Source organism: Pezoporus flaviventris, unplaced genomic scaffold (assembly GCF_033815535.1).
Source record: "Pezoporus flaviventris isolate CSIRO_AGI_PZ_B2104156 unplaced genomic scaffold, CSIRO_AGI_Pfla_v1 ptg000023l, whole genome shotgun sequence".
Taxonomy (NCBI): Eukaryota; Metazoa; Chordata; class Aves; order Psittaciformes; family Psittacidae; genus Pezoporus; species Pezoporus flaviventris.
The window spans coordinates 18,879,000-18,906,669 of record NW_026892571.1 but is presented as its reverse complement, the minus strand read 5'-3'; the positions used below and the strand labels follow the sequence as shown (position 1 = coordinate 18,906,669).

The window sequence follows — 27,670 nt, the reverse complement described above, 5'->3', positions numbered from 1 at the left end:
TCTCCCTCCTCTTTTACCCAGAAAGGCAGAAAGAAAGTATTTGGAACAAGCTATATTAAAACCCGGAAACTGGGATCTGGTACTGGATGTCGTGCCTCTTGCTGTGGCGTGCTGCTGGGGAGTGGAGTTTGCTAAGCTGCTTGTTATCCTTTCCAGCTTCCCTGGTGCATTCTCCTGCCTGGCGAGCTCTTGTGTGCAAGCTGGAGAGCAAAGAAAGCCCTGAAGAATCATAGCGGTGAGCAACAGAGTGCCTGCTGCTGTGCCCTCAGCCCTCAGCTCAGGTAAGGCGCTGTCTCCTGCCTGCGAGTCCTCATTTTACAGCGATATTCTTATTGCTCCTAAATAAACTACCAGTTCTGGCTGTTGTCACAGTGCCTCTGCTGTGGGGTTCCATTAGGGCTGGGAAATGGTGGGTTTTGGCTTGGGGGTCTTGTTTATTCCATGACTGTCAGCCAGGGTTAAAACGTGAGTCCTTGTGTGACCCTGAGTGAGAGAAACACAAGTACAATTGAGCTTCTTAAAATGGCAGGAAAATAAATCCCAGGGTTATTTTCTTTTCCAGTCTCTCTGCTCTTATGCTTCCTATGTGGATGCACTCCTGGTGTGTGGCTGCGTTGGGTTAAAGGTGATGCTCCTAAGGGTCTTTTCCAACTGAAGTGGTTCTGTCCTGGGAATAGATTCTGTGCCCTGAAGGCCGTGGCCAGCAGTGAAATCCCATCCAGTCTGTGTGGTGTGGGGAGCTGAGCTGGGATTCCTTTTCCCTGGTCCAACAAAACCAGTGGAATGGTGGCTTATGTCTACAAGGGCATTGCCAGCAGAGATAAAGATGTCATTGTCAGGCCACAACTGAAATATGTGTGCAGTTGGTCCTTACTGCATGAAAAAGATGTGCATGGGCTGGAGTCATATGGCAGAGATGGGGGTCACGGGCACAAGTTATTCCTGGGGAGATTCCGGTTGGATATAAGAGGAAATTTCTTCCTAATGAGAACAATCAGCGCCTGGGATAATCTCCCTGGGGAACTGGTGGGCTCCCCAGCTGGACACTTAGGATCTGGCTGGACAGGGTGCTGGGACATCTCCTCTAGGTCATGCTTTGAGTGGGAAAGTCGGACCAGATGGTCCCTGAGGTCCCTTCCCGTTAACGGATGGTTCTGGGACCCTTGCGGGGCTTTGCCCCCCTCTCCCCAGCGCTGGGTTCAGCTTCATTATCCTGACCCCTCCTCCGTGCCTCCCCCTGGGCAGGGCCCTGCCCGGCGCCGTCCCCGGCCACCGGCGGGCTCCGTCGTGGCCACGCTCGGGGACGCGGCGGCGGCGGCGGCAGCCGAGCCCCGGGGGATGCGCACGGTAAGAACGGGGATGAGGGGGATGCTCGGGGCCGGGCTGAGGGAGCCGCAGCCTGGAGCGATGGGATCGGTTCGTGCCTGGTGCTAATGACGGGAAACGGGAGCCTGGGGGGGGTTTGCTCTTAGGTCCCGTGCTTCCAACCGCCTGCACGGCGCGGGAGCGACCGCTGCCTGCCGGGAGCAGGGGAGTTTAAAGTGGTTTTATCAGCCCCGATGCGTGTTTCAGGGGTTCTTTCGTAGTTTACAGCCTGTGGGGCTCCACAGCCAAGCTCTGTGCTGCGGAACAATGCCCCTTATTTCGGCTGCCTTCAGCAGGAGGGGCTTTAATCTGCCTAGTAAAGACCTCAGCTGCGTAATTATTTCCTGCTGAACATCCCGGGGCAGTAACTGCCCAGACCCCTTTCCCTGCTGTGCAGAGACCTGTTAACAGGACTCTTCTCTCACAACGAAAGGTCTCCTTAGCAGCGTTTAACGTCAAGAACTGAGGCAGCGCCAGGTAGGAACGGAGTGTATTTCGATGGAGAAATGTACTCTAACGAATTCCAAACCCGAGTGCTCAGAGGTGTGCACAGTATTTGTGATGTGCTTAAAACCCAGAAACATCTCCAATGGCGTGCACGTAAGTGGGGAGGTTAATGAGAAAATAGTAAGGTTACAACTGCAAGCACTCCGAGTGTGTGTTCAGAACACAGAAATCCGGGTTGAATAAAGAGGGGAGGTGACAGAAAGCCAAGTGTTTTCAAGTGTGTGTGGGAGGGAGCCACAAAAGCCTTTCCAGCTGTTTACAAATGGGGCGAGAACATGCAAATGGGTTTGGTTAGGAGTTTGCCAGGGCGGGGTTGTAGTTTTGCACCTCTGCTGCTGTCTCTCTTGCGGCTTTATGCAGCGCTGAGGTGCAAGTCGCGACATGTAAAGGGCCCGGTTCGTGTGAGTGGGGCTGGGTATGGACATGGCAAACTGCATCCAGGCATCCCGAGAAAGAGTGGGCTGCCCCATCCCTGGCAGTGTTCAAGGCCAGGTTGGACACAGGGGCTTGGAGCAAGCTGCTCCAGTGGAAGGGGTCCCTGCCCGTGGGAGCAGGGGTTGGAGCTGGAGGAGCTTTAAGGTCCCTTCCAACCCAAACCGTTTCATGATTCTATGACTTACGCTCTGGGACTGGCACAGAGTCAGTCCAGGGACAATTGGGAACTCCTGAAGATTCCAGTTGAAGACAGAATCTTCAAAATCTAAGTTACTTAAAAGAAAAAAAAATCAAAGCATTCTCCAGGCTCATTAATTTCCCAGACTTGGGAAGAATTTCAGAGGGAACAACAAAGAGCACATCCTGATGCAAATTCATGCAAACCAGAATGGAGTTCCCTTCTCCAAGGCGTGGGAACCAAAGTCTTTCAGTGCCAGGTCACAAGTATTGAAATGAGGCAAGGCATCAGTTGCTGCTTAGGAATACAGGATTCACTTTGCATTTTCCCCCAAATTCTGGGCAAATGAGAGTGATGCTCCTGCTGACTCAGCAGGTTTCCTGTCCTCTGGTTGTACAATGCACATCAAGCCAGAATGGGAGCCAGGCCCAACTAATCCTGGCCATCATCACAAGTGATGCAGTTTCCAGTTTGGGCCCTGTGTGTGTGCATGGCTGCGCGCTCTACGGCTCAGAATGGATTTTGAGGCTTTTCTTGTGTGTAAATTACAGGAGGGCCTGAACTTGCAGAGCTGCATCATCCTATAAATGCAGTGGGGTTTGGGTGCTTTTTCTGGTACCTCCCAGTTTCCTTTCCTGGCTCCTATTTCAAGCCTCCTTGCTAGGACAACCTTGCCCCTCATTTCCCCTCTGGCCTATCAGCCCAGCCTCAACACACTTTTACTCTGCTATAGGCACCTGATTCTAACTCTTCACTGAATTTGGTGCTTCCTTTGCTCCACCTGACTGATCTGAGCAGCACAGCAATGAGAGCAGAGCTTGGAGGTTTCTCCAGCTGTGGGTGATGCTGAGCTTCCAAAAGGAATTCCAGGAACAGCCTTGTAAGCTATGGACTGACTGCATGGAAACTTTAATACCCCCCACCTCTACTGAACTTATGCGGAGTGATTGCTCAGGGATTTAAATTCAGCCCCAAATTCAGATTGCTTTAATTTCCCAGTGAATCAAAGCCAAGTGCTTGGTGCAGTGGCTGTTCCCTGCCAGGTTCTCAGTGTGAACTCCAAAGGACAAGCGCTACTGGTTCATAAAGGGTTGTCAGAACCTTTTTGAACTCGAGAATAGGATGTGTTGCTCTGAGACTTGCCCTTAAACAGCTGGAACACTGAAAAGAGAGCCCCCAGATCCCATGAGAAGAGCTGCAGCTGGAATGGATGAGCATTTGTTGCAACCAGTACCTAGAGCAGGAGATGGGAGCACTGCTGATACGTGTGGGGCACAAAACCTGCCTGGTGCTCATCCTGAGTATGGAATGACATCTCTCTTCTGTGGGAGCTTATTCTTGGTGCAGCATTCCATGCATGGAGCTATATGAGATTGTTTCTTGGATCATGGGCTTCCTTGCACCTGTCTCTGTTACTGCAGAGGCTTCTGGCTTCAGGAATGGGGAAGGAATATGACTGGAATCTGAGAAGAATGTCTTTTTGCTATTAATCTGTGCAGGAGTGATTGTGCCTTGGGCTGTCCTGAGCCTGCATTTAGTGAAACCTCAGGCCTGGTTTGGAAGCTTTTAGAGCTGGAAGGGACCTTAAAGCTCCTCCAGCTCCGACCCCTGCCACGGGCAGGGACCCCTTCCACTAGAGCAGCTTGCTCCAAGCCCCTGTGTCCAGCCTGGCCTTGAGCACTGCCAGGGATGGGGCAGCCACAAGGGAGCTTCCTTTTCTTTTTATGGTAATAAACATAAATCAGCAAGAGTTTTGTCTGCTTTTTCTGAAGGAAGTTACTAAAATGACAAATAAGTATTCATTTAATTTATTTCAACTTCCCACAAGTCATAAACCAAACGGTTTAGGTGGTAAATGTGCTCTTTGAGCTGAGTTTTATGGTAACCTTAGAGCCTTTAAAACGTCAAGGTTTGACCCAAGGGTCTGTTGTACTGTGACTGGTCGCTGTAAAGCTAATCTAGGTTTTTACTGCTCTGTCTTTTGAGATGCTTCACAGGTTACACTCTGTTCAGTGCCTGCTGACCATGGCCACGCTTTGGGGTTCTTCAGTGGCTTTGCGTGGCCCGAGTGCCTTGAAATACATTGTTTAATTCAGGGTGAAACTGGAGCAGTGTATCTGGCACAAAACAATGGCTTTTAAGGTTTTTGTAGACAAGCTGAAGGTGTGATTTTGACATGAACTGAAGCAATTCAGTTGTCAGACTGAAGGTATCTGCAATGGGGCAATGGCAGGAGGCTGCTCCTGGCACATCTCCACGGCAAGCATCACGTCTAAGATGCTTCTACCCATGTGAAGCTGAGTTTCCAGCCCCAACCTCATGAGAATTCCCTGCAAACCCTTGGCTGGAATAAGGGAAGGACAGGATTCCCTCTGTAAGCAGCATCTGTTCCTGGGCAAGCTGAGCTGCTGCTTCTGCCATGTGGCGTTTTCCAGCGAGGGCTGCAGAGCCCCGCATGTCTGGCAGGTGCCAAACCATATCCGAGCTTAGAATTCCATGGGTGAGAGCGACTCTGGGATGTGTCAGTCCCTCCCTGACCTTCCCTTCATACCAGCTGCTCTCCTTTTCCCTGTGGCAGCTCTCATGGGCTAATAGAGAGGAGATGCACGAATCCCTGTTAGGGCCCATGGTAAGTGATGTGGTTTGTAGAACTGCTTCTGTGGTGTTCCAGAGATGGCTGGGTGCTGGTTCAGGAGGGTCAATAGAACCAGTTCTGGTGTATTTGTGAGCTTGCACGTGTACTCTTGGGTGCCTTGGGATTAAGGAGCTGAGGCCATCACCTGAGCTCCCCTCTGGAAATGCACCCACAAGGCTTGGCTGATGCGTGGTTATCCAGCATGGGAAACCTGGGCTGGTCAGTGGAGCAAGGCACTGGAAAACAGATTTGTTCTCTTTCCACTTCAGCCATGAACTTACTGCATGAATGTGGCTAAATTCTCTCCATTGAATAGCTTCAGTCAGCTCTGTCTGAGAAGTGTTGAGTTCAAAGCCCCTCTCTCTATATCTATATAGATATGTAGTGCAATTTTGCCCAGATTACATAAAACGGACTGGTAAAACAAGATTTGCCTATATTAAAGAAGCCCTTTCCAGGTTTGTGGCATTTGTTAGTGAGCTGCCAGGCGTTAGAACAGGTTTTCAGGTTGTGTGTCTGAGGAAATGGCTTCTTTTACTAGTTAAAATCCAATTTAAAGGGGCAAGATGTATTGCAGCATCTTGTCCAACCACTTACAGCAATTTCCACAACAGACACCTTCTGTGCTGCCTGTTCTCTGTTAATAACGCCTTACAGCTTTAGCACATTAAAACACCTTGATGTCTGCTCCTGAGCTTTTTCCATAGTGGAAACTCTTGCGACATGTCCATTGTGCACAGCTTGCAGGGTACGGTCCTTACTAGCAGGAATGGCTCATGGAAAGGAAAATGCGTACTGCTTAACACACTAATCTTAAACATAAATGGATTTATATGTTATTCTGACATCCCAATGCCTTCTGAAGTCCAGGGAGGCTCCAAGACTGAAATGATGAACTGGCATTTCCAGGCTATAGGTCAAATGAGTGCTTACCAAATGTGATGAACGAGCCAGGTTTGCTTGGAGGCCTCTGAAACTCTTTTTACTGATTGATTATCAGAATAACACTGCTTTTACTTGTGAAAGTGGGGGGTTTTAGACATTTTTTAAATGTCTAAATGTGTTTAATGGGGTTTTAGACATTAGTTCAGTCCTGCTGGGTTTATGCATTTATAAGCTCCATGAGAGCAAACAAAGGCATATAAGAAAGATGTACCTATTGCCAGTCATTATTCTGACCTGAACTGTACTTAATGCCCAGACCTTCGTGGTCTGTATCTGTTGACCCTGTGTAATTTTTCCCTTACCCCACACACTGCAGGACCAGGCTGCTGGCAGAGTCCATGGCTTTCCTTGCTGTGCGTTGGTTTATTTGGGAGCATAATAATCCTGCTGTGGGCCTGGATTTAATCGTGTAATGCTCCTTTTCCTTAGGACACCTAATGGCTGCATCATTTATTTAGCCCCCCCCAGAACAAAGAACCGGCCGTACTCGAGTGTTGTGAGGGGGAGCAGGGGGCCTTTGCCGTGTAACTGGATCGATGCAGAAGCGCTCGCTGTGTATGTAAGTGCAGAGAGGGGAGCTCACACTGATGACAGAGGCAGGCAGCAGCTGGCACTTTGCTCCTCAGCCTGGTCCCGGGGGAACCATCGCATCCCTCTCTTCTTACTTTACTCACATTTTACAGTGCTTAAACAAACAGATCACAGTTTCTTTGGGAGTTGTTTGTTGCCATCCTGTGCCACTCTTTATTAGCTATGAGCGTGATTCCTCAATTGAAGTGCAGTGACAAGTGGCATTTAAATTCTATTTTTGTAATTATTTGTGGAAGGAAGCACAGGAGTGCCCCATTCCTGACACAGAGCAACCTATTTTGTTTTTGAATGCCTTTCATTTAGCCAATGTACAGTTTTGCCATAGGTACCCATGGAATCAGTGCCAGACTCCAAGTTGATGTGTTTGCAGGCTGAGTGATAGATGCACCTTCATACCTTGGGCCCTAAAGCTGCTTGTGTTCCACACCCAGACTCAGTTTTACATCGCAGGGAGCTTGGCACAGCCCTGCCACTGACCTGGTTTGGGATGAGTTCCTGTGGCACAGCTCGAGCTGTGGTGCTGCTGAGACGTCGTGTCCTGCCCAGCAGCACGCTCCGTTCCCTTGGCATCGACTTGAGGTTCACCCTGTTCCTCTGTGAGCTCTTCCAGCTCAATAACCCCTGACCAGCTTCTGCCACGTTGGCAAACTGAATCAAGTCAGCGGAGTCCAACAGGTACGAGAGTCGCAGCAAGGCAAGGGTTTGGGATGGGAGAGAAGGAAGTGAGAAGGGGGGAGATGGCAATCACTCCCATCAGCAGCCACACTGACTCAGCTGCATTTCCATTTAAATGCTTTGAGCAGATTCCATCCCGAGGCCCAGGGATCACTGATAATCCATGAGAGACACGAAATGAAGTTCAGCTGGTTCAAGAAAGTGTTAAACAGTAAAACTAACCCCACTTATCCAGGCTGGTACAACCCCTTGATCCCAAAACTAAAATGTCTCAGTATTGTGAGATATGGTATCCCCTAAAGACGCTTCTCCGGGTTTGAAGAGTTCAGGCTGTGGTGGTCTAGGTTGAAATGTGCTTACAGCATGGCTGGGCTGCAGCCAGAACCTTGTTTGACTAAATGCTGTTTTACTTGTCTAAAAGAGGCTTTCAAGCAGTATTTGATTTGTTCTCACCTATATGTATAAAGACCATTATATATCTTGCCAGGGACAAATCCTGTAACCTCACTCAATCAAAGCTGGCAGTGAAGCCTCACAGGACTGACAGCCCGGCCGTGCTGCCTGGCAGTGGCACCAGCCTAAGGGAGTTCTTGGCAGCTGAGCCCTCCCCAGCACACAGCACTTGCCACCACTCCACACTGCGGAGACAACCCTGCTCCTTGCAGCTTCTGACATGGCTGTGAATGGGAAATCCTCCTCCAGAGGAGCATGAGCAGGGGAAACGGGTGTTAAGTGCCTTTGGGTGCAGAACGTTTTGTACCAAGCAGGGACTGAAGGAACACGGGGACCTGTCTTTGACACCTGGTACCTAGGTATGACTTGGAACAATAGCAGTGGCTTTGTGTTGCCTTTCTTCTAGGAATTACTACCAAACAACTAGTATGAACTGATAAAACCCATCAAGTTTGCTGTAATATCGTGCAGAAGGATTTCCTGCTGTAAGAATCACTGGATCCTAGTGGAAAAGCAGTGAACGTGTGTCTGTGTCAGTGCTCTGCCCTGCTAGCTGGTTTGGTTACTGGGTAGGTCGGCCACACCTGTAAGCCTGGGGTTGATGAGAGGTCTCAGATGTTATTTTGTCTGTTAGGCTGCTGTTACTTGGTTTGGGTGGGTAAAACCCAGGGTGTTTGCTTCATATCTGTGCTACCATTGACCTAGTTTTGAAAGCCAGTAACCCCCAGCAGCCATCTGTATCCCAGCCGATGCCAAGGCACGACAGTAACATCAAAAGGTGACAGCCCACTGGGCGATTGGAGGGTTTTATGGCCAACATTTGCTGTTTGTGTTGCTTCCCCTTTGGGATTTCACTTCCTAACCCCTTGCAGCATTCAGAAACAACAGGGGTATTGATGGTAACTCCTGGCATCTTTATCATGAGATTTTATACGTCTCTGAAAGCACTGGCTGTAGGTTCAAGGTTCAAGGCTTCCCTGGAAGCCTTAGCTCTCAGTTAGGGGGTCTACCGTGTATAGCAATATTTCTGGTTGTGAAGAGCTTGCCAACATGATGTAAATGCACTCAACCATTTAGGAACCCAGGGACAAATGAAATGAGCCTCGGCTCTGTTGTTTTAACAAAGCCCTTTGACTGTTTTCCCTCTTGGCCCTGTTTATTGTTGTTACCACGTAAGTTTATAGCTACCAAACCTAAGCAGCTTTGCCAGGACTTGGCCATCTCCTGAGGATACCCTGGTTATTTCCTAGCGGTGCTGCACTCTTACCTGATACGAGAGTAAGGTTCTGCCTTGGTGCAGTCACGTTCCCTGACTCCAGTGTATTGTGGTGGTTTGAATTGCCTCAGGCAGCTGTAAGTTCTCTCCTTTGGGATCTCTCCATCACATCTCATTCAGTCCTTACTAGTCCTCAAGCATATTACTGTGGTTCAGCTGGGACAGGGCTGTGGTTACCCCCATCTCCCAGGGGTGACGGTTGTGAGCTTGACTCTGGGGATGGAGCAAAGGGCAGTTACTCAGCCCAAATCCACAGCGCTTCATGCAAAGGGAAGGTTTAGTTGTTGACGTCTGTATAACGTGCATCTCCTGTGGTGGTCAGGACCCCCAGGGAGCTCTACCCTGGCTCCCTGTTGGCTCTGCCAGTGTCTCACAGGCTTGTGGTCTCCCCAGGTGAATGTGGCTGTGGTCCTCCCCGATGGCAGTGCTGCTGGATGCAGCCTTGGACCGATTCACCATGGTGAGAGCTGCAGAGCACGTGTACTATGTAGTAACTTCTTTACAAGGCAACTGGTTTGTAGTTTAGGAGTAGCATTCATAGAATGTATAGAACCATAGAACCCCAGCCTGGTTTGGGTTGGAAGGGACCTCAGAGCTCTTCCAGCCCCAACCCCTGCCACGGGCAGGGACCCCTTCCACTGGAGCAGCTTGCTCCAAGCCCCTGTGTCCAACCTGGCCTTGAACACTGCCAGGGATGGGGCAGCCACAGCTTCTCTGGGCACCCTGTTCCAGCGCCTCAGCACCCTCCCAGGGAATGAATGCACAGAGCTCTGGCACAGAGAGGGCACAACCAGCGAGCGTTGTGTCACCGGCTCCGGCCCCATGTGGGAGCCTTGCTCATGGCCTGGCAGGAGGAGCTGCTCAGCCCTGTGTTCTTCCTCCCAAGCTGGTATCCATCGTGCACTGTGAGGTGTTTTACTTCTCGTTTCTCGGGCCTCTGGGAACGGTCCCTCCGCCTCCTGCTGCAGAGCAGGGCTCCATCAGATACCAAGCTGCTGCTTGGTGAAAGCAGTATTTAATGGGGTGACTAAACACCGAGCTAGTTACTGAGTAACTTCCCGGGAGCCCTTCTCCATCCTCCGGGGGTTACTGGTCACATCATGTACTGGAAAGTAAGTTAGGCTTAGGGATGGCCTGTTTAGGACAGGATAGTGAGGAGGAGCCTGGGTGTTTGCTTGCAGAACCTCAAACATGGGCTGAATGAATCAGTGAACTGTATTCCAGAGCCTCCCGTGTTCCCCCCACACACAGGGTGTGTGGAGTTGAGCTTTTCCAACAGAATTATCCCCATCCTCTCCTCCTTCAGTGCAGTAAACCAGGGATGGATTTGGAACTCTGATGGCTTCAGTAGTGCCTGGCTGGGGACTGTGGTGAAGCCAGGCAAGAAGCAGAAGCTGAATCCATGCCCCAGCATCCCACCGTGTACAAACTGCACGTGCCACAAGTGAGCAGGTTACTTCTGCAGGAAATGTGGGCAGAGTCCCCTTGAGAGATGATGCATGAGAACAGAGCAGGAGCTGTTGCCTGCATGGCGTTATCCAGTTGGGAGCTTAGATTGAGGGGGGGAATATAGTGGCATAAAATCGGCTTACCTTTTTAATCCCAGCTGGAAGCCTGTGGGAATTCATCCCCCCACATGAGGGCCTTGCTATCAGGCTCTGTTGCATAGAGTTGGAGGCAGGACAGAATTTATTGTGGGTGTTTGAGCTGATTCAGAGCGGCACAGGAGAGGTGAAAGCCTCAATCTCTGTGCCTTCTGTGCTGTCTTATGAGCAGAGCACTTGATAAACCCCACCATGCAGCCTGCAGCACATAAAGCCCAGCTCCAGTGTTTCCTTGGGCTGTGCTGACTTACGGTACGCTGCTTTTGCTCTCCCTGTCTGAAAGTAGAACTTCATTTTGTAAGAGACCCAAACCCAGCTACTTTGTTGGAGTTAATCCACTTTTAGTTGGATTTAATTAGCAGCAGTGCTTCTTGGCTGCCTCAGAGCCAGAGCTGGGGACAGCGAAGGCCGAGGTGCGGCAGAGGGAAGGATGCTGTTGTGGCCGTGCTGTCCTGGTGGGATGCACAGCAGGGAGTGCGTTGGGCGCTGGGGACCTCAGCAGCATCTTTGTGGAGTTTCCCTGTTGTGCCAAATGGGAGTCCTGCCCGCTGCCAACAGCCTGGGCACAAAAAGCACCGTTGTTAATAATTGACTGGTGCAACAGCAAAACTGCCAAGCCTGGGGTTTGCTTCCCTCCCTGTGTGCTGCGGCGCTGGGCACGGCACGAGGCAGAGGGGTGTATGTGGAAGTCACTGGTGCAGCTTGATGCTGGTGCTGTGCGTGGAGCTGCTTGGACACATCCCTGTGATGTGATGGAGCAGGTGAGAGACCGGAAAAGCCACCTCTGAATCTATGTGGGTTGCACTGAAAACACTTCAGGTTCTGGTGTTTGGAAGATCTGTTCTGCAGACGTGGCTGGAATGTGGAACCAAAGCATCAGCTTTTGTCTTCTAAAAAGAAAACTGGAGGTAGAAAACTTGCTCCAGCTCTTCTTACCATGGATATGCCTTCAGATGTCTAGAGGTAACTAACCCAAGCATCATTTCAGAGTGTGTATGTGTATATTTTAGATGGCTGTATCTGGTCTATATTGTCTCTGTAATTCAGTGGTTGCTATGATGCCTATCTGGATATTTGCTTTATACAAGAAAAGAGTGCACATTCTGATTACTCAGTGTTGCTTGTATCACACTTGCTGTGTATCTGGCGGGAAGGTGATTCTGCTGGTCCATAGCTGAAGTAACTGCTCCTTCATCTCTGTGTAAGTGTTCCATTCATGTGGACAGTGGCCATGTCCCAGAGCAGCTGGAGGATCACACCGGTCCTCCCAGGGCCACAAAGGAGATGGGACCATTAGAGACTGTGCTAGAGCTCATGCTGACCCAGGCATGAGCTAGTGGAGGTGACAGGAGGGAAAGCGTAATGCTGGAAAACAAAGTGTGGAAGTGTCGTGTCTTCTGTTGATCCTTTCTCCCCAGCAAGGGCTCTTGGGTTTCATTCAGAGCATCTGCTGCCAAAGTCCATCTGCTCCCATCCCTTCTGTAAAGTCAGCAGGAAAACAGATGAAGGAGCAGGATATAGCCTGGAAAATATTAAAGCCACATTTGAAATGTTTAACCTGGGGTCGAAAGCAGCTTTTAGGCATGGGAGTTCTCTAGGATACAGGATAATGTGTACTGATTCTAAAAGCAGCAGTGTCATCAGGCTTTCTCTTTCTGGAGTTTTGCCTTTTGAAGCCTGTAATTCTTTAATAGTCTTGACTATTTCTGGGTCTGTTCTTGCAGCAATGTGAATGGTAAATTTACGGCATTAAAGGAACTTGATTAGGCTCTAAAAAGGGAGAGAAATTGTGCTGAAGTAAGAGGGGATGAAATGGAAATGATTGGAGAGGAACGTGTGCGCTTGGGCGGAAGCTGTGATTTGGGGCAGTGTGTGTTTGAGACGTGCCTTCAGAGATAGAACACACCAAGTGCTTGGTGCTCAGCAGATGAGGCAGTGATGACGACAGAAGCCAAGAGCAATTTCTGAGGCTGAATAAGGGAAGTCAGGGAATTCAAGGACAATGGGAAGTATGTGGCGGGTGACTGCTCTCATTAAAAGGTCAGACTCTGCTGGTGCTCAGAAAAGGCCTCTCGCAGGGCTGTGACGAATTGCCAAGCCTCATCTTCCTCATTAAACCCTTGGCCAGAGATGGGACCATGGATCTCTGGTCCAAAAACATTTTATTTGGGCCAGAGCTTTACATTGGCCAAGCTTGCGTGTTACTGAAATGCCAGTGGTCAAGTCCAGCAGTGAGATGTCATCACTGGGTGCGAAGTGACTCTGGGGAAGGTGGAGGTGGACCCGTGCTGGCACTGTGGCTCAAGCAAAGCTCCTGCACTCACTAGGAATCTCTTCCTTCTGTGGACAACAAGGCGTAGCTGGGTAAGGAAGTTGAGGAAGATTCGTGTCCCCATGCCACCTTCCCCGCTAGGAAAAGGGGATATTGAGATGCATTATGGTTATTTTCATCCTCCTTTGAATTACTCAAGACACTTGCATTGCTCCAGAGACCCTCACGTCTGTATCTGTGGCTTTTACTGGAACAGTTTACATTCCTCAAACTGTGCTGAGATTTACTTTGGTGCACGCAAGGCTTAACCCTCATCTAAATCCCATTTAGGCTCTGCTTTGAGGATGTCTGATACTGCGACTTTCCCTGGCTCCCAGTAGCAGGGTAAGCTTCCTACTGGGCCTGTATAAGCCGAACTTGAAAGCTTGTCCTTGCGTTTAGATGTTGGCTACTGCATGATAGTGCTGGAAATAGATGGGAAATCTGGGGTTTGGAGTCCTCTGAAGTCTTTGCAAGGAAAATGCAGAGCAGCAGAATGTGTTTTCCAGTCATCTAAAGGGGATGTCATCCGATATGTTTGCCTGCCTCTTTGAAACCTGAAGCTGGAAGCCCTAGGAGGTAAAATGGTTGATTATAGGCTAGAAAAAATAATAATAAAGGGAAAAAGAGAGAAACAGGCTTTCAGTCCCTGGGCATAAGGATGACCAGCAGCCACGCTTTCCTGCATGTGGTATCCTCACATTTCAGTCATGTGAAAGTGATGGAATTTAAAGACTTCAGACATTTGTCTGGAATTTCTGGATATTTCATAGTCTGGTCAAAAGAGCAGCTCTTATTTCCAGACATCTCCCGTCTCGGAGTCACTGAGAATGCATCCATATGGATGATCAGGGGCTGGAGCACCTCCTGTATGAAGACAGGCTGAGAAAGTTGGGGCTGCTCAGCCTGGAGAAGAGAAGCTGCGTGGAGACCTCATAGCAGCTTCCAGTGTCTGAAGGGGGCTACAAGGATGCTGGGGAGGGACTCTTCTTTAAGGACTGTAGGGACAGGACAGGGGGTAACGGGTTAAAACTTAAACAGGGGAAGTTTAGATTGGACATAAGGAGGAAATTCTTTTCTGTGAGGGTGCTGAGGCACTGGAATGGGTTGCCCAGGGAGGTTGTGAATGCTCCATCCCTGGCAGTGTTCAAGGCCAGGCTGGACAGAGCCTTGGGTGCCATGGTTTAGTGTGAGGTGTCCCTGCCCATGGCAGGGGTTGGAACTGGATGATTTTAAGGTGCTTTCCATCCCAAACCATTCTACGATTCTACATTGTGCGTGTGCACAGCTTGATGGTCAGCAGATGACCCGCTGCAGGTGATGCCATTCCATAGGCTCTGCACTTGCTTTCCCAGGATTTCAGGCTCTCGGGGCTTCCCGAGGCTCGCCTGGCTCTCGGAGGCGATGCTTTGGTAGCAGTTACATCTGCGGGGCTGTGAAGCAGGCGGGTCGGGCGCTGTGGGCTGTGCAACTGATTGGAATCCGAGGAATTCTGGCTAATATTTACATCAGGTGTTTGCTTGCTGATAACAGACAGGTCACTCGCAAGCATGTACAGGACCTAATGGGGAGGCTGGTCACGGTGCTTGCTTTGTGCTTCGCATGCCGGCCACGCTCATGGCTTGGGGAACGGTTGCGCGCTGTAGTGTGATGCCATGGATAGCTGTGGGCTTCCCCTTTAGTTCCGTGGACCCACTTGTTTAAAAGTGGCAGTTGTACAGAAATAGACTAGAAATAGGCAGTGTTGGTAAGGGAAGCTTGGCCTTAGAACCAGGGAACTTGTAACTGCAGTGTGGAGGCACCGAGTTCTCTCTGTGCAGAGTTAATTTGCCAGAGACTCGAGGCTTTGACCCACTGCGTTGGTTGCGAGGAATTCAGGGTTGTGCAATACAAACCACCTTTCCCTGGAGCGGGGAGGCTGCGGTGGTGCCGGCTCTTGTAACAGCACTCTGTGAGGGGCTGGAGGCTTCAGCAGGTCAGAACATTAATGTTTTCCTCTTACAGGACCAAGTTCTCACGTAGCTCTTTAAACACCTTGAGATCAGCAGTCCTGCTGCCAGAGGTTAGGAAGCATCTTCTCCCAAAGAAATATATCAGGTTTCCCCTAAGATGTGCTTCAGTACCATTTATTTGCTTCTGGAGGACAGCTGCGCAGTTGCTGACCTCCCTGTGCATCGCAAGGAGATAGCTTGGCATAAAGAAGGAAGAGATGTTGGGAAGCAGGGGTGTAGGAAACCAAGAGAGTGCTTTCATTGGCACACATAAACCAAACCACAACTGTTATGTAGGTTCTATACGTAGCTGTGAAAAGTTAGAGCCAAATTCTCATTGTAAATCTCCAGTAACTCAGTGGAACTGTGCCAGCGTATCCCAGACGAAGACTTGGCTCAGTCTATTAATAGCAACAGAGCAATAGGGCTGCTTGGAGTGGTTCCACTGCGAGAAAATTCAGATTTAGAAAGTGGAGATAAGAATGATGGAGGGATCTGCCTCCTGGGGAACGTGGCTCCCATGGGGTTTGATCCTGTGCGCTCCCAGCACCCTCAAGTACACGATGCTCCCACTCGCTGTGGTGGTCCAGGCTGTTCACTGAGGTAACGTAACAGCGGTGTGATAGCCACTGTGGTACAGCCTGATTCTGCATTTAGTGTCACTGCAGTCATTCTCTCTGCTGCTTTTCTGTCTCTGTAGCTTCAGAAAACCCAAGGTTTCCCTTTCACCTTCACCAAGGTTTTTATTGCTTTAAACTCTTCACTAAAGACCCTGATGAGAAGGATGTGGGATGTCGTCATCAGCCGGTGATGCTTCACGGTCCCTCTGCCACCCTGTTATTCAGGGATAGACAGCGAAATTTCACAGCTGCCTTTTAGATCATCTCTAAAGAGCTTCTCCAGGTGTCCTTGAGTCAGATTCTCACTGAAATGTCCAAAAAAGCCCAGCAGAAATGCCTTCTGTTTTCCTTTCCCAGAAATCAGTTCATTTATTTGCTGGGTCCCACCAGCCAACTTCCCTTTATAGATTAACTTGTGCGCTTTGGCTCCTGTCCATCTCGTCCTTTGGCTCAACACGAATCATACCAGGACTGTCTTTGAAACAAGGCAGGAATGTGAGCTTTCTGATTAAACAGCACCATCACCCCTCAAACCTCTCTTTCTGCCAGCTTCGAGGCCCCGCTGCAGAGGTTCAGGTTGGGAATGATGGGTTCAGGTCTGGTGAGATCAACCTTTTTGGGGGAATCAGACACGTGTTATCCTGTTGGGTTTGAATGCAGTTCCGTCTCCTTGGGAGCGTGTTACCGGGGCGGTTTGTCACTGAAGGGTTTCAAGGCTTTGCTTTCTTTTGATCACAGAATCACAGCCTTGTTTGGGTTGGGAGGGACCTTAAAGCTCATCCAGTTCCAGCTGTGTTTTGATTCTCTCCCTTGATGTTTGGCAATCGTAATGAGAGGGCATCTTCCAATTGTATGTATAGTCTTTTAGACTTAATAAAGGTCTGGAGAACTCTCGTCATTAAAGACTTGGTTGCTCCATTAGTGATAGAAGAAATGATCATTCCAAGATCCTAATAATTACTGAAGGCAGAAATTTAACTGCTACACCAAATGCTATTTCCAGGCTTTCATCTGGAGCACGTGTGTGTGCTGCTCTCTGATGTCCCCAGGTGCAATGAGAATCCTCCCACTCAGGTTTTCATGTGTTTCTCTTTCTTTTTAGGATCCTCTAGGTATTGTTGGAGTGTGAATACAGAGGAAAATGTGCTTTTCTGACAACTGTTGTGGATATTTAACCAGGCTTTGACTTCTGGAAATGCTACAACATGACTTCATCTGGGAATGGGATTGAAAGATGGACTCAGAGGCAGCGTGGCAGAATTGGAGAGCTGGTAGAGCCTCTGTCCTCTCCTGAAAGCAGCCATGGCCTTTCACCAGTGAAGTTGGTCAGCAGTGCAGAGCATCTCCTGCAGCTCCCTGGAAGAGTGGACTCTGCTTACAGCTCTTTCTCAGGGGGATCAAATGCTCCAGAGTATCCCACCCCATCGTGCTATGGTCAAAACTGCTGTTGGCCTCCGGAGCAGGCACCTTACATGGACTCAGAATACGTAAGAGGTATTTATAATCTCAGTGCAGCAAACTCTGAGCACGGGTGCCTGCATCCCTGCAGAGCACCAGACCCGAGCAGCCGTAACTCTCACAGCACCGGTCTCACTGAGCGCTCTGGAAGCGCTCCTACCCGAGGGACTTCACATCAGGGACCTCCTCCTCCAGCAGCACCTCCACCTTCTCCTCCCATGCGACTCGACAGCTATAAAGTCACCAGACACCTGGAAAACTCAAGGGGAAGGCACAGCTCTGGAAGTCATGGTGACTGGAGTGTGCAGCCAGCTCCTTGCATGCAGGACAGTCAGCTGGTGGATAGGGACGTACCATGGGGTCAGCACAGGGATGAAGTTACAGAGCAAGATATAGTGGCTGTTAGGGAAAAGACTCTGGAAAACAAGGGCCTTTCCTCTGATTCTGCAAATGAGCTATATATATCAAAAATTCAGGGGTTAAAGATGGAGGAAAATGGAGAGCGGAGCCCACCCCAACAGCCTGTGAGGAGAAGCAATCCACACATCTTCAGCAGACCTTCTTCAGTCATTTTTCAGGAATATTTAAAGACTGACTCTGTGGCCAATATCCCCAAAATACTTTCTGCTTACAATTCAGTTCATGCTTATGACGATCCTGAAGAGAAGAGTTCCAAGTCCTGTCACCCAGCGCATACCCACCCTAACACTGTTAATGATACACAAGAAGACAAACAGTGTCCCTGCAGTGTACGTCAGCCGGCTCTCAGAGCTGTGACAGAGCCCAGCCAAGGAAGAGGATGCTTACCCTGCCCTCAGTGCCCGCTCCATGCCAAGCTGCGTTCAGATGTGGATCAAGGTGGGTTCGAGGACAGTTGTGACTTAAAATATGTGGAGGATGCTTCCAGGAAGCTGAATGGTTGTACAGGCAAAAATCAGTGCTGTGCCTCTGAAGGAACACTTGGAAGTGGTATCGGGGAGCTACTGAATGAGCCAGCCACAATGCAGAGGTCAGCACCGTCCTGTGGTTATGGTTCTGCTGAAGCGCAGCCTCTGCGCTGTGAGGAGTGGGATCAGGGAGATAGGCACTGCCATGGTAATAATGGACAAATGTCTTTGATCAGACCAAAGGAAGAGCCCACATCTCATCTTTCACATGACGCCAAGAAAGAAAAAGGGGTCAATAGCAGCAGTCCTGACCTGGACCGAGAGGAGCCTCCTGTTCAGAAACGCCAGCCTGGATTTCAAAAGCAGCTCCTGAGACAGCCTCGGGATGCTCTTGCTGGGGAACAAATAACCAGGCACACAACTCCCATGCTTTACTATCTGTCTGGGGGGAAACCCACCGATATCCTGAGCCACAAGCAGCTCACCCAGTGTAAAGAGGACTTGAGGACCTCACTGAAGGAATCCCCAGCAAGCAGCTCCTCAGCACGATGTCTAGAGCTACAGAGGGAAAGCAGTCAAAGGACCAACCACCACCGTCAGTGCCGGGATGACCTGCTTGAGACTGAAGATCTCATTCTCATGGATGAGAGTTTCAAGAATGACTACAGAGAGAAACTTAAAGTGGCTCAGAAGAAGGTTCTGAGAGAAACCTCCTTTAAAAGGAAAGACTTGCAGATGAGCTTGCCAGTTAGACTGAGGCATAAACCCTCTAAAAGGCCATCGATTGAACACCTCAGGTCCTTCTCGTTATCCGGTTCAAGTGAGGATGCCAAACCTGTTCCTTGTTCCCCTTCTCATCTAGAATCCTTGGAATGTTTCAGTAGAGATGAAGAAATTAAGAAGCCACAAACAGGTCGAATGGGGGGAAGGAAAAGGGTCACCAAAGAGCAGAAGAACCTGTGTTATTCTGAACCTGAGAAACTCGATCAGCTAGCAGATAAGGAAGTGTTGTGGAGTCAAGTCAGGGATGAAATCGCTGAGCAAGGTACAGGAGCAGCAGGGAGGAAGACTCTGGAGAGCAGAGGGAGGGCACTTTCCAGTTCAAGTATCTCCAGGACAGAGCTGAAGCAGATCCAGCACACTGCACTTATCCAGTACATGGAACGGAAGATTAACCAGACACCAGGTAGTGCACAGCACCTCCCACTGCATAAGCCACCCCTGCAGAAGAGGCTGTCGCATCCCAAATGGCCTCCTAGCAAGGCTTCCAATGCCAGCGGGAGCAGGAAGATGCAAGATGATGAGGTTTTCTGCCAAGTTCTCTCTGAAGAGAAATCACCGCATGTCGTTCCTCATTTGGCTTCTGTGCCCCCGCTGAGTACGAGCAGCAGGTACAGCCCCAGCTCTGCTGGTACAGAGACCTCAAAGCTCGGCCCATCGCCCAGTGAAGCAGGCAGGGATTACCCCAGCAAATGTGCATTGCCTGAGAGCCTCCTGCAGGAGGGTGATCCAGCTGGGAGAGCTCAGGAGAGGCCAAAATCCACTCCTCCTTCCACACAGGTGAGACAGATGTTAACAGGCATTATTGTTTGGGAATAACTTAGGACCGTCCACCTGGTTTAGGGAACTGTGGGACTACTCGCATGAAAAGCATCATGAACAAGTGCAGAGGTGAGGGCAGGGGACATGCACCGCGTGTCTCTTGAAGGGGACAAGGTGTGCATGGGGTCTGGCACTCGACACACATACGTGCTGTGTGCAGGGTGATGCTGGCTGTGTTTCAGCTGTCACTGTTGTGACCACAGCAACTTCATTAGAACAGTGTGCCAGGAATGGCTTTTATAGAGATTTTTATTAATGACCAACCGTTTTAGCTCCTGAATTTGAAGGACAGTAGCTGTCGATGTTGTTGTCGAGGAGAGTAAAGAAGATAAAGGGTCAGGAAATAATCTAATGTACTACTCAAATTAGTCAGCTGAAGAGGCTGACTAACCCCAGTGCTTACCTGCTTTCTGAATTGTTATGGGAGTAGAGCATGTATTTAGTTGCCAGATGTTCTTTGGTTTTCTAGGTAGAAAAGGAGGATGCTACATGGGGAGAGCATAATGGGAATTTCATTAATAAAACCAGATAGACACAACAAAACCCCCAAAAGCCCCATACTAACAAGCACAAAACCTTGGTGAACCTATTCAGAGATCCAGTGTCGGCTTTTGTCCTGGGGATGACAAACATGGGGGTGAACTGGAACACCTGCCCAGTGTGAAGATGCTCGTGGTCCCAGTGTGCTGTTTTTGCTTCCAGGACACTCATGGACAAGTGACAGCTTCTCGGCGCTGCCAGAGCTCTCTTGGCACCCCCAGGTAAGGCTGTGAAGGCTCTGCCTGGGTAGAGCCCATGTCCAAGACACAGGAACTGCAGCAGCAGCTGTGGTTGTCTGCTGCCGTCTTGGGACCCTGTGCGGTCCAAAGGGGAATACTCGTCTGCTGCGCTGCTCGTTTCACTGTGGGACAGTCTTTGCAATCATTTCCGCTGTGCGGAGCAGGCAGCGAGTACCTGAGCTGAGGCTCCGTGCGGCAGCCGCACGCCTGCACATGCCTGAGATCGCAGCTCCCTCATCCGAGCTCTGGCAGACACAGCATCTGCAACAGCACGGTGTGCCAGGCTGGGAAACGTGGGGTCACAGCCGTGTGAGAGTGGGAAAGGTGGGATCAGAGCCGTGTGTGACAGTGGGAAACGTGTGGGTCAGAGCTGTGTGTGACAGTGGGAAAGGTGGGATCAGAGCCGTGTGTGACAGTGGGAAAGGTGGGGTCAGAGCCGTGTGTGACAGTGGGAAACGTGTGGGTCACAGCCGTGTGTGACAGTGGGAAAGGTGGGATCAGAGCCGTGTGTGACAGTGGGAAACGTGTGGGTCAGAGCTGTGTGTGACAGTGGGAAAGGTGGGATCAGAGCCGTGTGTGAGAGTGGGAAAGGTGGGATCAGAGCCGTGTGTGAGAGTGGGAAAGGTGGGATCAGAGCCGTGTGTGACAGTGGGAAACGTGTGGGTCAGAGCTGTGTGTGACAGTGGGAAAGGTGGGATCAGAGCCGTGTGTGAGAGTGGGAAAGGTGGGATCAGAGCCGTGTGTGAGAGTGGGAAACGTGTGGGTCAGAGCTGTGTGTGAGAGTGGGAAAGGTGGGATCAGAGCCGTGTGTGACAGTGGGAAAGGTGGGATCAGAGCCGTGTGTGACAGTGGGAAAGGTGGGGTCAGAGCCGTGTGTGACAGTGGGAAACGTGTGGGTCACAGCCGTGTGTGACAGTGGGAAAGGTGGGATCAGAGCCGTGTGTGACAGTGGGAAACGTGTGGGTCAGAGCTGTGTGTGACAGTGGGAAAGGTGGGATCAGAGCCGTGTGTGAGAGTGGGAAAGGTGGGATCAGAGCCGTGTGTGAGAGTGGGAAAGGTGGGATCAGAGCCGTGTGTGACAGTGGGAAACGTGTGGGTCAGAGCTGTGTGTGACAGTGGGAAAGGTGGGATCAGAGCCGTGTGTGACAGTGGGAAACGTGTGGGTCAGAGCTGTGTGTGACAGTGGGAAAGGTGGGATCAGAGCCGTGTGTGACAGTGGGAAAGGTGGGATCAGAGCCGTGTGTGAGAGTGGGAAAGGTGGGATCAGAGCCGTGTGTGACAGTGGGAAACGTGTGGGTCACAGCCGTGTGTGACAGTGGGAAAGGTGGGATCAGAGCCGTGTGTGAGAGTGGGAAAGGTGGGATCAGAGCCGTGTGTGACAGTGGGAAACGTGTGGGTCAGAGCTGTGTGTGACAGTGGGAAAGGTGGGATCAGAGCCGTGTGTGAGAGTGGGAAAGGTGGGGTCAGAGCCGTGTGTGACAGTGGGAAAGGTGGGGTCAGAGCCGTGTGTGACAGTGGGAAAGGTGTGGGTCAGAGCTGTGTGTGACAGTGGGAAAGGTGGGATCAGAGCCGTGTGTGACAGTGGGAAAGGTGGGATCAGAGCCGTGTGTGAGAGTGGGAAAGGTGGGATCAGAGCCGTGTGTGACAGTGGGAAACGTGTGGGTCACAGCCGTGTGTGACAGTGGGAAAGGTGGGATCAGAGCCGTGTGTGAGAGTGGGAAAGGTGGGATCAGAGCCGTGTGTGACAGTGGGAAACGTGTGGGTCAGAGCTGTGTGTGACAGTGGGAAAGGTGGGATCAGAGCCGTGTGTGAGAGTGGGAAAGGTGGGGTCAGAGCCGTGTGTGACAGTGGGAAAGGTGGGATCAGAGCCGTGTGTGAGAGTGGGAAAGGTGGGATCAGAGCCATGTGTGAGAGTGGGAAAGGTGGGATCAGAGCCGTGTGTGACAGTAGGAAAGGTGGGATCAGAGCCATGTGTGACAGTGGGAAATGTGTGGGTCACAGCCGTGTGTGACAGGGGCTTGGAGGGGGGATTCAAAGGGAAAAAATACTGTGCTGTTTGCACACAGCTGACTTGTGTGTGTGTGTGTGTGTGTGTGTGTGTGTGTGTTAACTCTCCATGTTTGTCTTGCTGCCTTGAGCATCAGGAAAGAAAAACATCCGAGCTCTGTCTCAACGAGGCAGTGATGCTGACGCTTGGGTAGTCATAGGATTTCCACTGTTTCAGTCATTCAGCAAGATGCCGATGGTTTCTGGAGGCTTGATTATCTTGGGAAAATAGTTGGATTTCCAGTGAGATTTTGAGGTTTTTCATCAATTTCCCAGTTTAGCCAAGAGGCTGAGCGGGTCAGCATGGATGTAACTGAAGTTCTGGACAGAACAGTAACATCAAAACCCATTTGATCATAGCTCTGTAGTACGTACTAAGTAGATTAAAAGAGAAATCCAGAATTGGTTTCATTAGTAATTTAGATTCTCCTCTTTGGGACAGAGCTGGCGCTTTTTACCATGGGTTTATTTCAGAAAACATACATGTTGGCCGTGATTAGAAAATGGGGATTCAAACAATGTAGGCTGGTGCTTGCGTTTTTGGCAAGAAAAATGAATAGGTGATCTGGAATCTGAATTCAAGAGGAAGCTGGAAGGATAATGGCAGTTATCCTGTAGCTGCTTAAACGGGCTGCAAAATATCTGTGGTAGAGGAAGTGTCTCAAAAGGAAGTGTCTTCCTTCTTCTAGATTCCATGATCCTGAGAAAGATGGACGTGAGAATTGTGAACGTAAAGACAATGACATAAGTGGAAGTGCGTGTTGTCAGGGTACCAAGGCCCTGACTCCTGAGGCCCCTATTCCCATACCAAGGAGCAGAAGCAAGGGAGATCCTCAAGCAGAGGAAGAATGCAGAACTGAGTCTCTGAGCAGCAATGCTTTAGCAAAGTGTCCAGAGCAGCAGCCTGCAGCTTCTCCAGAGCAAGTAACTTGCTGCCACACAGTGTTAGCTCAGCCCCACCACGGGGACAGGAATACAGCTAAAGGTTTAATTGCAAAGGAGACATCCACGTACAACAGCCAGAGTGATGCTCACCTCAAGGGAGAGGCAAAAAGGAGGCTGCAGTCTCCTGAAGACCAGCGATATGAAGAACTTGCTATGGAGATCATTGCCAAGGACAGCTCTCTGGTGGATATTCTCATGCCTCACCCTGATAGAAGAACTGCTTTAGACCTGATGGAGGGTCTGTTTCCTGTTAACATTTCCGTGCTGGATAAATCACACAGGAAAAAGGGAGATGTACAGCACGTGCAGGAGAATGAGTGAGTAGACAAATGATCTAGTATTTTAAGCTAATTTACTGTATGAATATCACATGTACTGGTAGTAAGGTGACCTGAGCATATTGCTTTATTTTGGCTTCATTAGCAAATGATTTAGGGATCAAGAAACATCTGAGGCTGTGGGTGTATGACAAGAAATGTGGTTCAATGATACCTTATTACATGGGACTGTGACAAAGCCAGACAGCAAATCTTTTGCTTTAGATGTTTTAAGAACTTAGAAAGATTGATTCTGAAGTCAGGATGGATTAAACCATGAAACAGCGTTTGAGAGTTAAACTCCTAAGTGCTTGCCATGGGTGTTCATTTTCTGTTCCAATGGCAGGGATGCACCAGCAGAATGTCCTGAACCTGAACACGGCGCCAAGCAGAAGTGTGAAGATCCTACCTCTGAGGGAAGCCAAGTCCTGAACAGGAGCAGAGGCAGCACAGATGACCTGGATGACATCACGGCTAAGAAAGTATGTACATGACCATCAGAGGAACCCTGTTTATTCACCATGACAAATAAGTTGTTATTAATGTCATGTGTTTCACTGGGGGCATTTGTATTCGTGGCTTTTATCCCAACAATAATGTTTCACAGATACCTTTGAATCCATTTTTGCCAGTAAATGGAGTCCTGGCAAATTGGCATATTGATCATAAATGGTGGTATCCAAGATTCAGGTCTCTCCCCCACATACTTCTGAGCAGGTCACCAGGGATGGGTTGTACCTGGCACACGCACGTAGGGTGGGTTATACCTTTCCTCGCAAGGCCAGCTCCCGCGCAGCAGCTGAATCTCAATTTAACACTCAAATCTGGCCTCAGAACCTTCAAAATTCATTGCAACTGGCAGCCTGAATGAGAAATATTTTTCTTTCTGAGAGAACTGGCGGTTCTTACTTCATACAGCACGTATGGACTGAGATAGCACTATGGCAGCTTGGAAGGGCAATCTGTACCTTCAAAGAATGAGCTGGGTTTTATCCGTTGTGGAAACCTGGCCATGCTCCATCTCAGGTAATGACAATCTGCCTTCCTGAAACACCTCCTGCTGTGCACGTGGTGATACTCCTCATCACCCACTGTCTAATTGCTGCTCCTGCTCACGGTGGCTTCAGATGACTTCCAAAATAGCTGATAGGGTTCTTTGCTCTGGTCTCGGGGCCTTTTTCCATATTGATATTTCCCTATCCAACAGTCTCTTGCTTCACTACCCAGGCACTGCAGCTTGCTTGAATCACCCCAGGAACTGACTTTGTGTGTGTATTATAAATGAAATCCAGTCCTTGTAAAGCTTGGGTAATGGAGCTGTGACTTGATGCTCATGTCTTGGAGCATAACCCTGTGTAACCATGTTGTAATCCTTATTGCAGTTGACTTGTGAGTGATGGGACGCTCTCTGAGCTAGGGATTATATCACCAGTTAAGGTGATTACCAGTGATTTGCTTTTCAGAGTTTGACAATTAAGTACAGCTTAGAAAAATACTTTTTTTTTTCCTCCTTTCCCCGAGCTTAGAATCATTTTAAAAGTCAAAAATCTGCTGAAGACGATGGAGGAAAATCCACCCTCTCGAAATGCTCGGGATCCTCTTTGGCAATAACAGCTTTCTAGGATTACCTCTCTCCCTTTGCAGCTGGAACTCGTGTCCAGGCTCCAGTCCAAGCTGCAGACCCTGTATGGGGAAAGGGAGCTCGTCCTCTCCGAAGCGCGGGCGTGCGCAGTGCGAGGCGCAGAGCTGGAGGCGCTGGTGCAGGATGTCTGCAGGCACAATGAGTTTGAGCGCTACCTGATGTTCATCGGCGACCTGGAGAAGGTGGTGAGCCTCCTGCTCTGCCTGTCCAGCCGCCTGGCCCGAGTCCAGAATGCCATGAGGAGGATCGATGGCAACACGGATGCTGAGGAGAAGGTGAGTGATGAGTGAGCAAGGGGGGGTATTTGTTTGGGTCGCTCCTTCCCAGGTGGGGCTGATCCTGCCTCATTGTCTTATAGCTCTAAACAGGAGTTGTAAGTTACACGTGAATCCCAGCTGCTGTTATGAGATTAAATTACACATGAAAGTGAATTATACATGACACCAGCCGCTGTCCTGGCAGTGTTAGTGCCACGCAAGGAGATGGTCTGTGCTGGGGGTGGTCTTTGAACCCTGGGGGTAGCTCCAAGCCGGGGCTGCAGGGGGTTGTTGTTTCAATGTGGTAATTGCTGCCTTTGAATTTCTGCTTCACTTAATGGGCTTGTAGGGAGCAGGAAGATGTGGTCGTAACCTGAGATAAAATTCCCTGCAGTTTAACTCAACTAGCCAGTTTAGCTGGAAAATTAGGAATTGCCTCATGTCACCAGGAAATCCTTTCAAGTCTGAAAAGTCTCCTTTTTACTAGAGAAGACGAGCCGAGTTTATCCCAGGAATGATGCTGTCCTGCTGCTCTCATTGCTTTTAGACATGTTATCCGTACAATTCCTGCTGTTCTCTCTCATATGGAAACTCAAAAAGCACAGAGTTGGAAAAACTGGGATTTCCTGGAGCTGGGCTGCCAAGAGGTTTATCGTAGTTGTCATGCAGAACAGCACTAAAAGGGTCCTGCCATGCAGTGCAGCATGGAGATCAGGATCTGCCCACTCCAGAATGGCACTCGCATTAACAGGAATAACTTTGAGCTGTATTCCACCCTGACTTTGGCTTTGTGGTGGGCGCTTCTCTAGTGTTACGTTTATGCTCTTCATAGTAAATGTGTTAAAATATCCAAGCATTTGAATAACATCATAAAGACTTGGTTATGTGCCAGCGTCTTCACAACCACCTCCCAGTCGCTGCCGTTGCCCCAGTGGCAGCACAACCAGCAGTCTGGACCTTTGACTCTGTCTTGAGGGTGCTGCTGGTGAGCACTGCTCTGTGCTGGACACTGTCCTGGGACTGGACATCTCCCAGCGGTGCTCTCCCTGTGAGCATCATCACAGCTGGAAGAGAGTTAGCTGACATGTGAACGTGTTAAAATCCTGTAGAACAGGCAAGGCTTGATTCTGGGGGGTTTGTTAAAAAGAAGCCTTTGAACAGTTACCATCTGCAATGGGTACCTTTTAATAGAAGTTTTAATAGAAGGTGTCTTTTTGATGTGACATGAGTACTGTGGCCGCACACAAAATACAAAGGTATGTGTCTTAAAGAGCTTCTAATTGAATGAAGATGGATCCGGGACACTTTAAAATCCCCAGCATGTTAAATGTATTGATTTTTTACTCCTGAGGGCAGCATGGAGGAAGTGAGCCCTGATGGGCTTCACTGGGTGTCTTTACCTTACAAGCCACAAGAATGAGTAATTCTATCGAGCAAAAGCTCATGTGGAACACAAAAGCCCACAAGAGGAAGTAATTAAACTAAATTGACTGTGGCTTCCAAATGAAGATGTAGAGTCTGCCAGGAATGATGAGTTTTCATAGTGTGCTGCTTTGTTCTTTCATTCCATCAGCAATCGCTCCATGAACGGCACAAGCTCTTGTCTAGACAGAGGGAAGATGCAAAAGACCTGAAGGAGAACCTGGATCGCAGGGAGAGGGTGGTCTCTGGCATCCTTGCCAAGTACCTGAGTGCCCAGCAGCTCCAGGACTACCGGTGCTTTGTTCAGGACAAGACCTCTTTGCTCATTGAGCAGAAGGACCTTGAAGAGCAGATTAAGTTTTTTGAAGAGCAATTAGAAAGTCTTGAGAGAAGCATCCGACTGTAGCACCCACCAGCAGCCCATCCCGCTGCAGCACCCAGATTTGGGACCTATCCCTGGAATTCCACAGGCTGGGTTTGGTGGATTCTTGCAATCCTGGTAGTGCCGTGGTGTTGACAAGTGCTTAGATGCGGCAGGGATGCTCTGGGCACGCACTGGATGTGCCTTCCCCTTGACCAGGCCAACTGCCAGCAGCGTACAGCACGTCACATTGGAAATGACTGATAGGATGTTTGCTCCTATTCACTTGGCGTGTATTTCCCCTTCTTGTTGTCTGTCCATCTGCTTCCAGATTGACATAATCTCAATAAAAGAACGGTACAAATATT

The 27,670-nt window shown here is 49.7% G+C and overlaps 1 protein-coding gene across 1 annotated transcript; it reads left to right on the top strand.

The window, feature by feature from the left end:
- The first annotated feature begins 166 nt into the window (after positions 1-166).
- On the top strand, positions 167-27,670 carry SHROOM1 (shroom family member 1). The gene is made up of 7 exons (XM_061457219.1): positions 167-281; positions 16,689-19,491; positions 20,236-20,294; positions 23,048-23,620; positions 23,967-24,102; positions 25,265-25,537; positions 27,093-27,670. The coding sequence occupies exons 2-7, from the start codon at positions 16,792-16,794 to the stop codon at positions 27,345-27,347; spliced, it is 3,996 nt and encodes a 1,331-aa protein (XP_061313203.1). The 5' UTR covers positions 167-281; positions 16,689-16,791; the 3' UTR covers positions 27,348-27,670.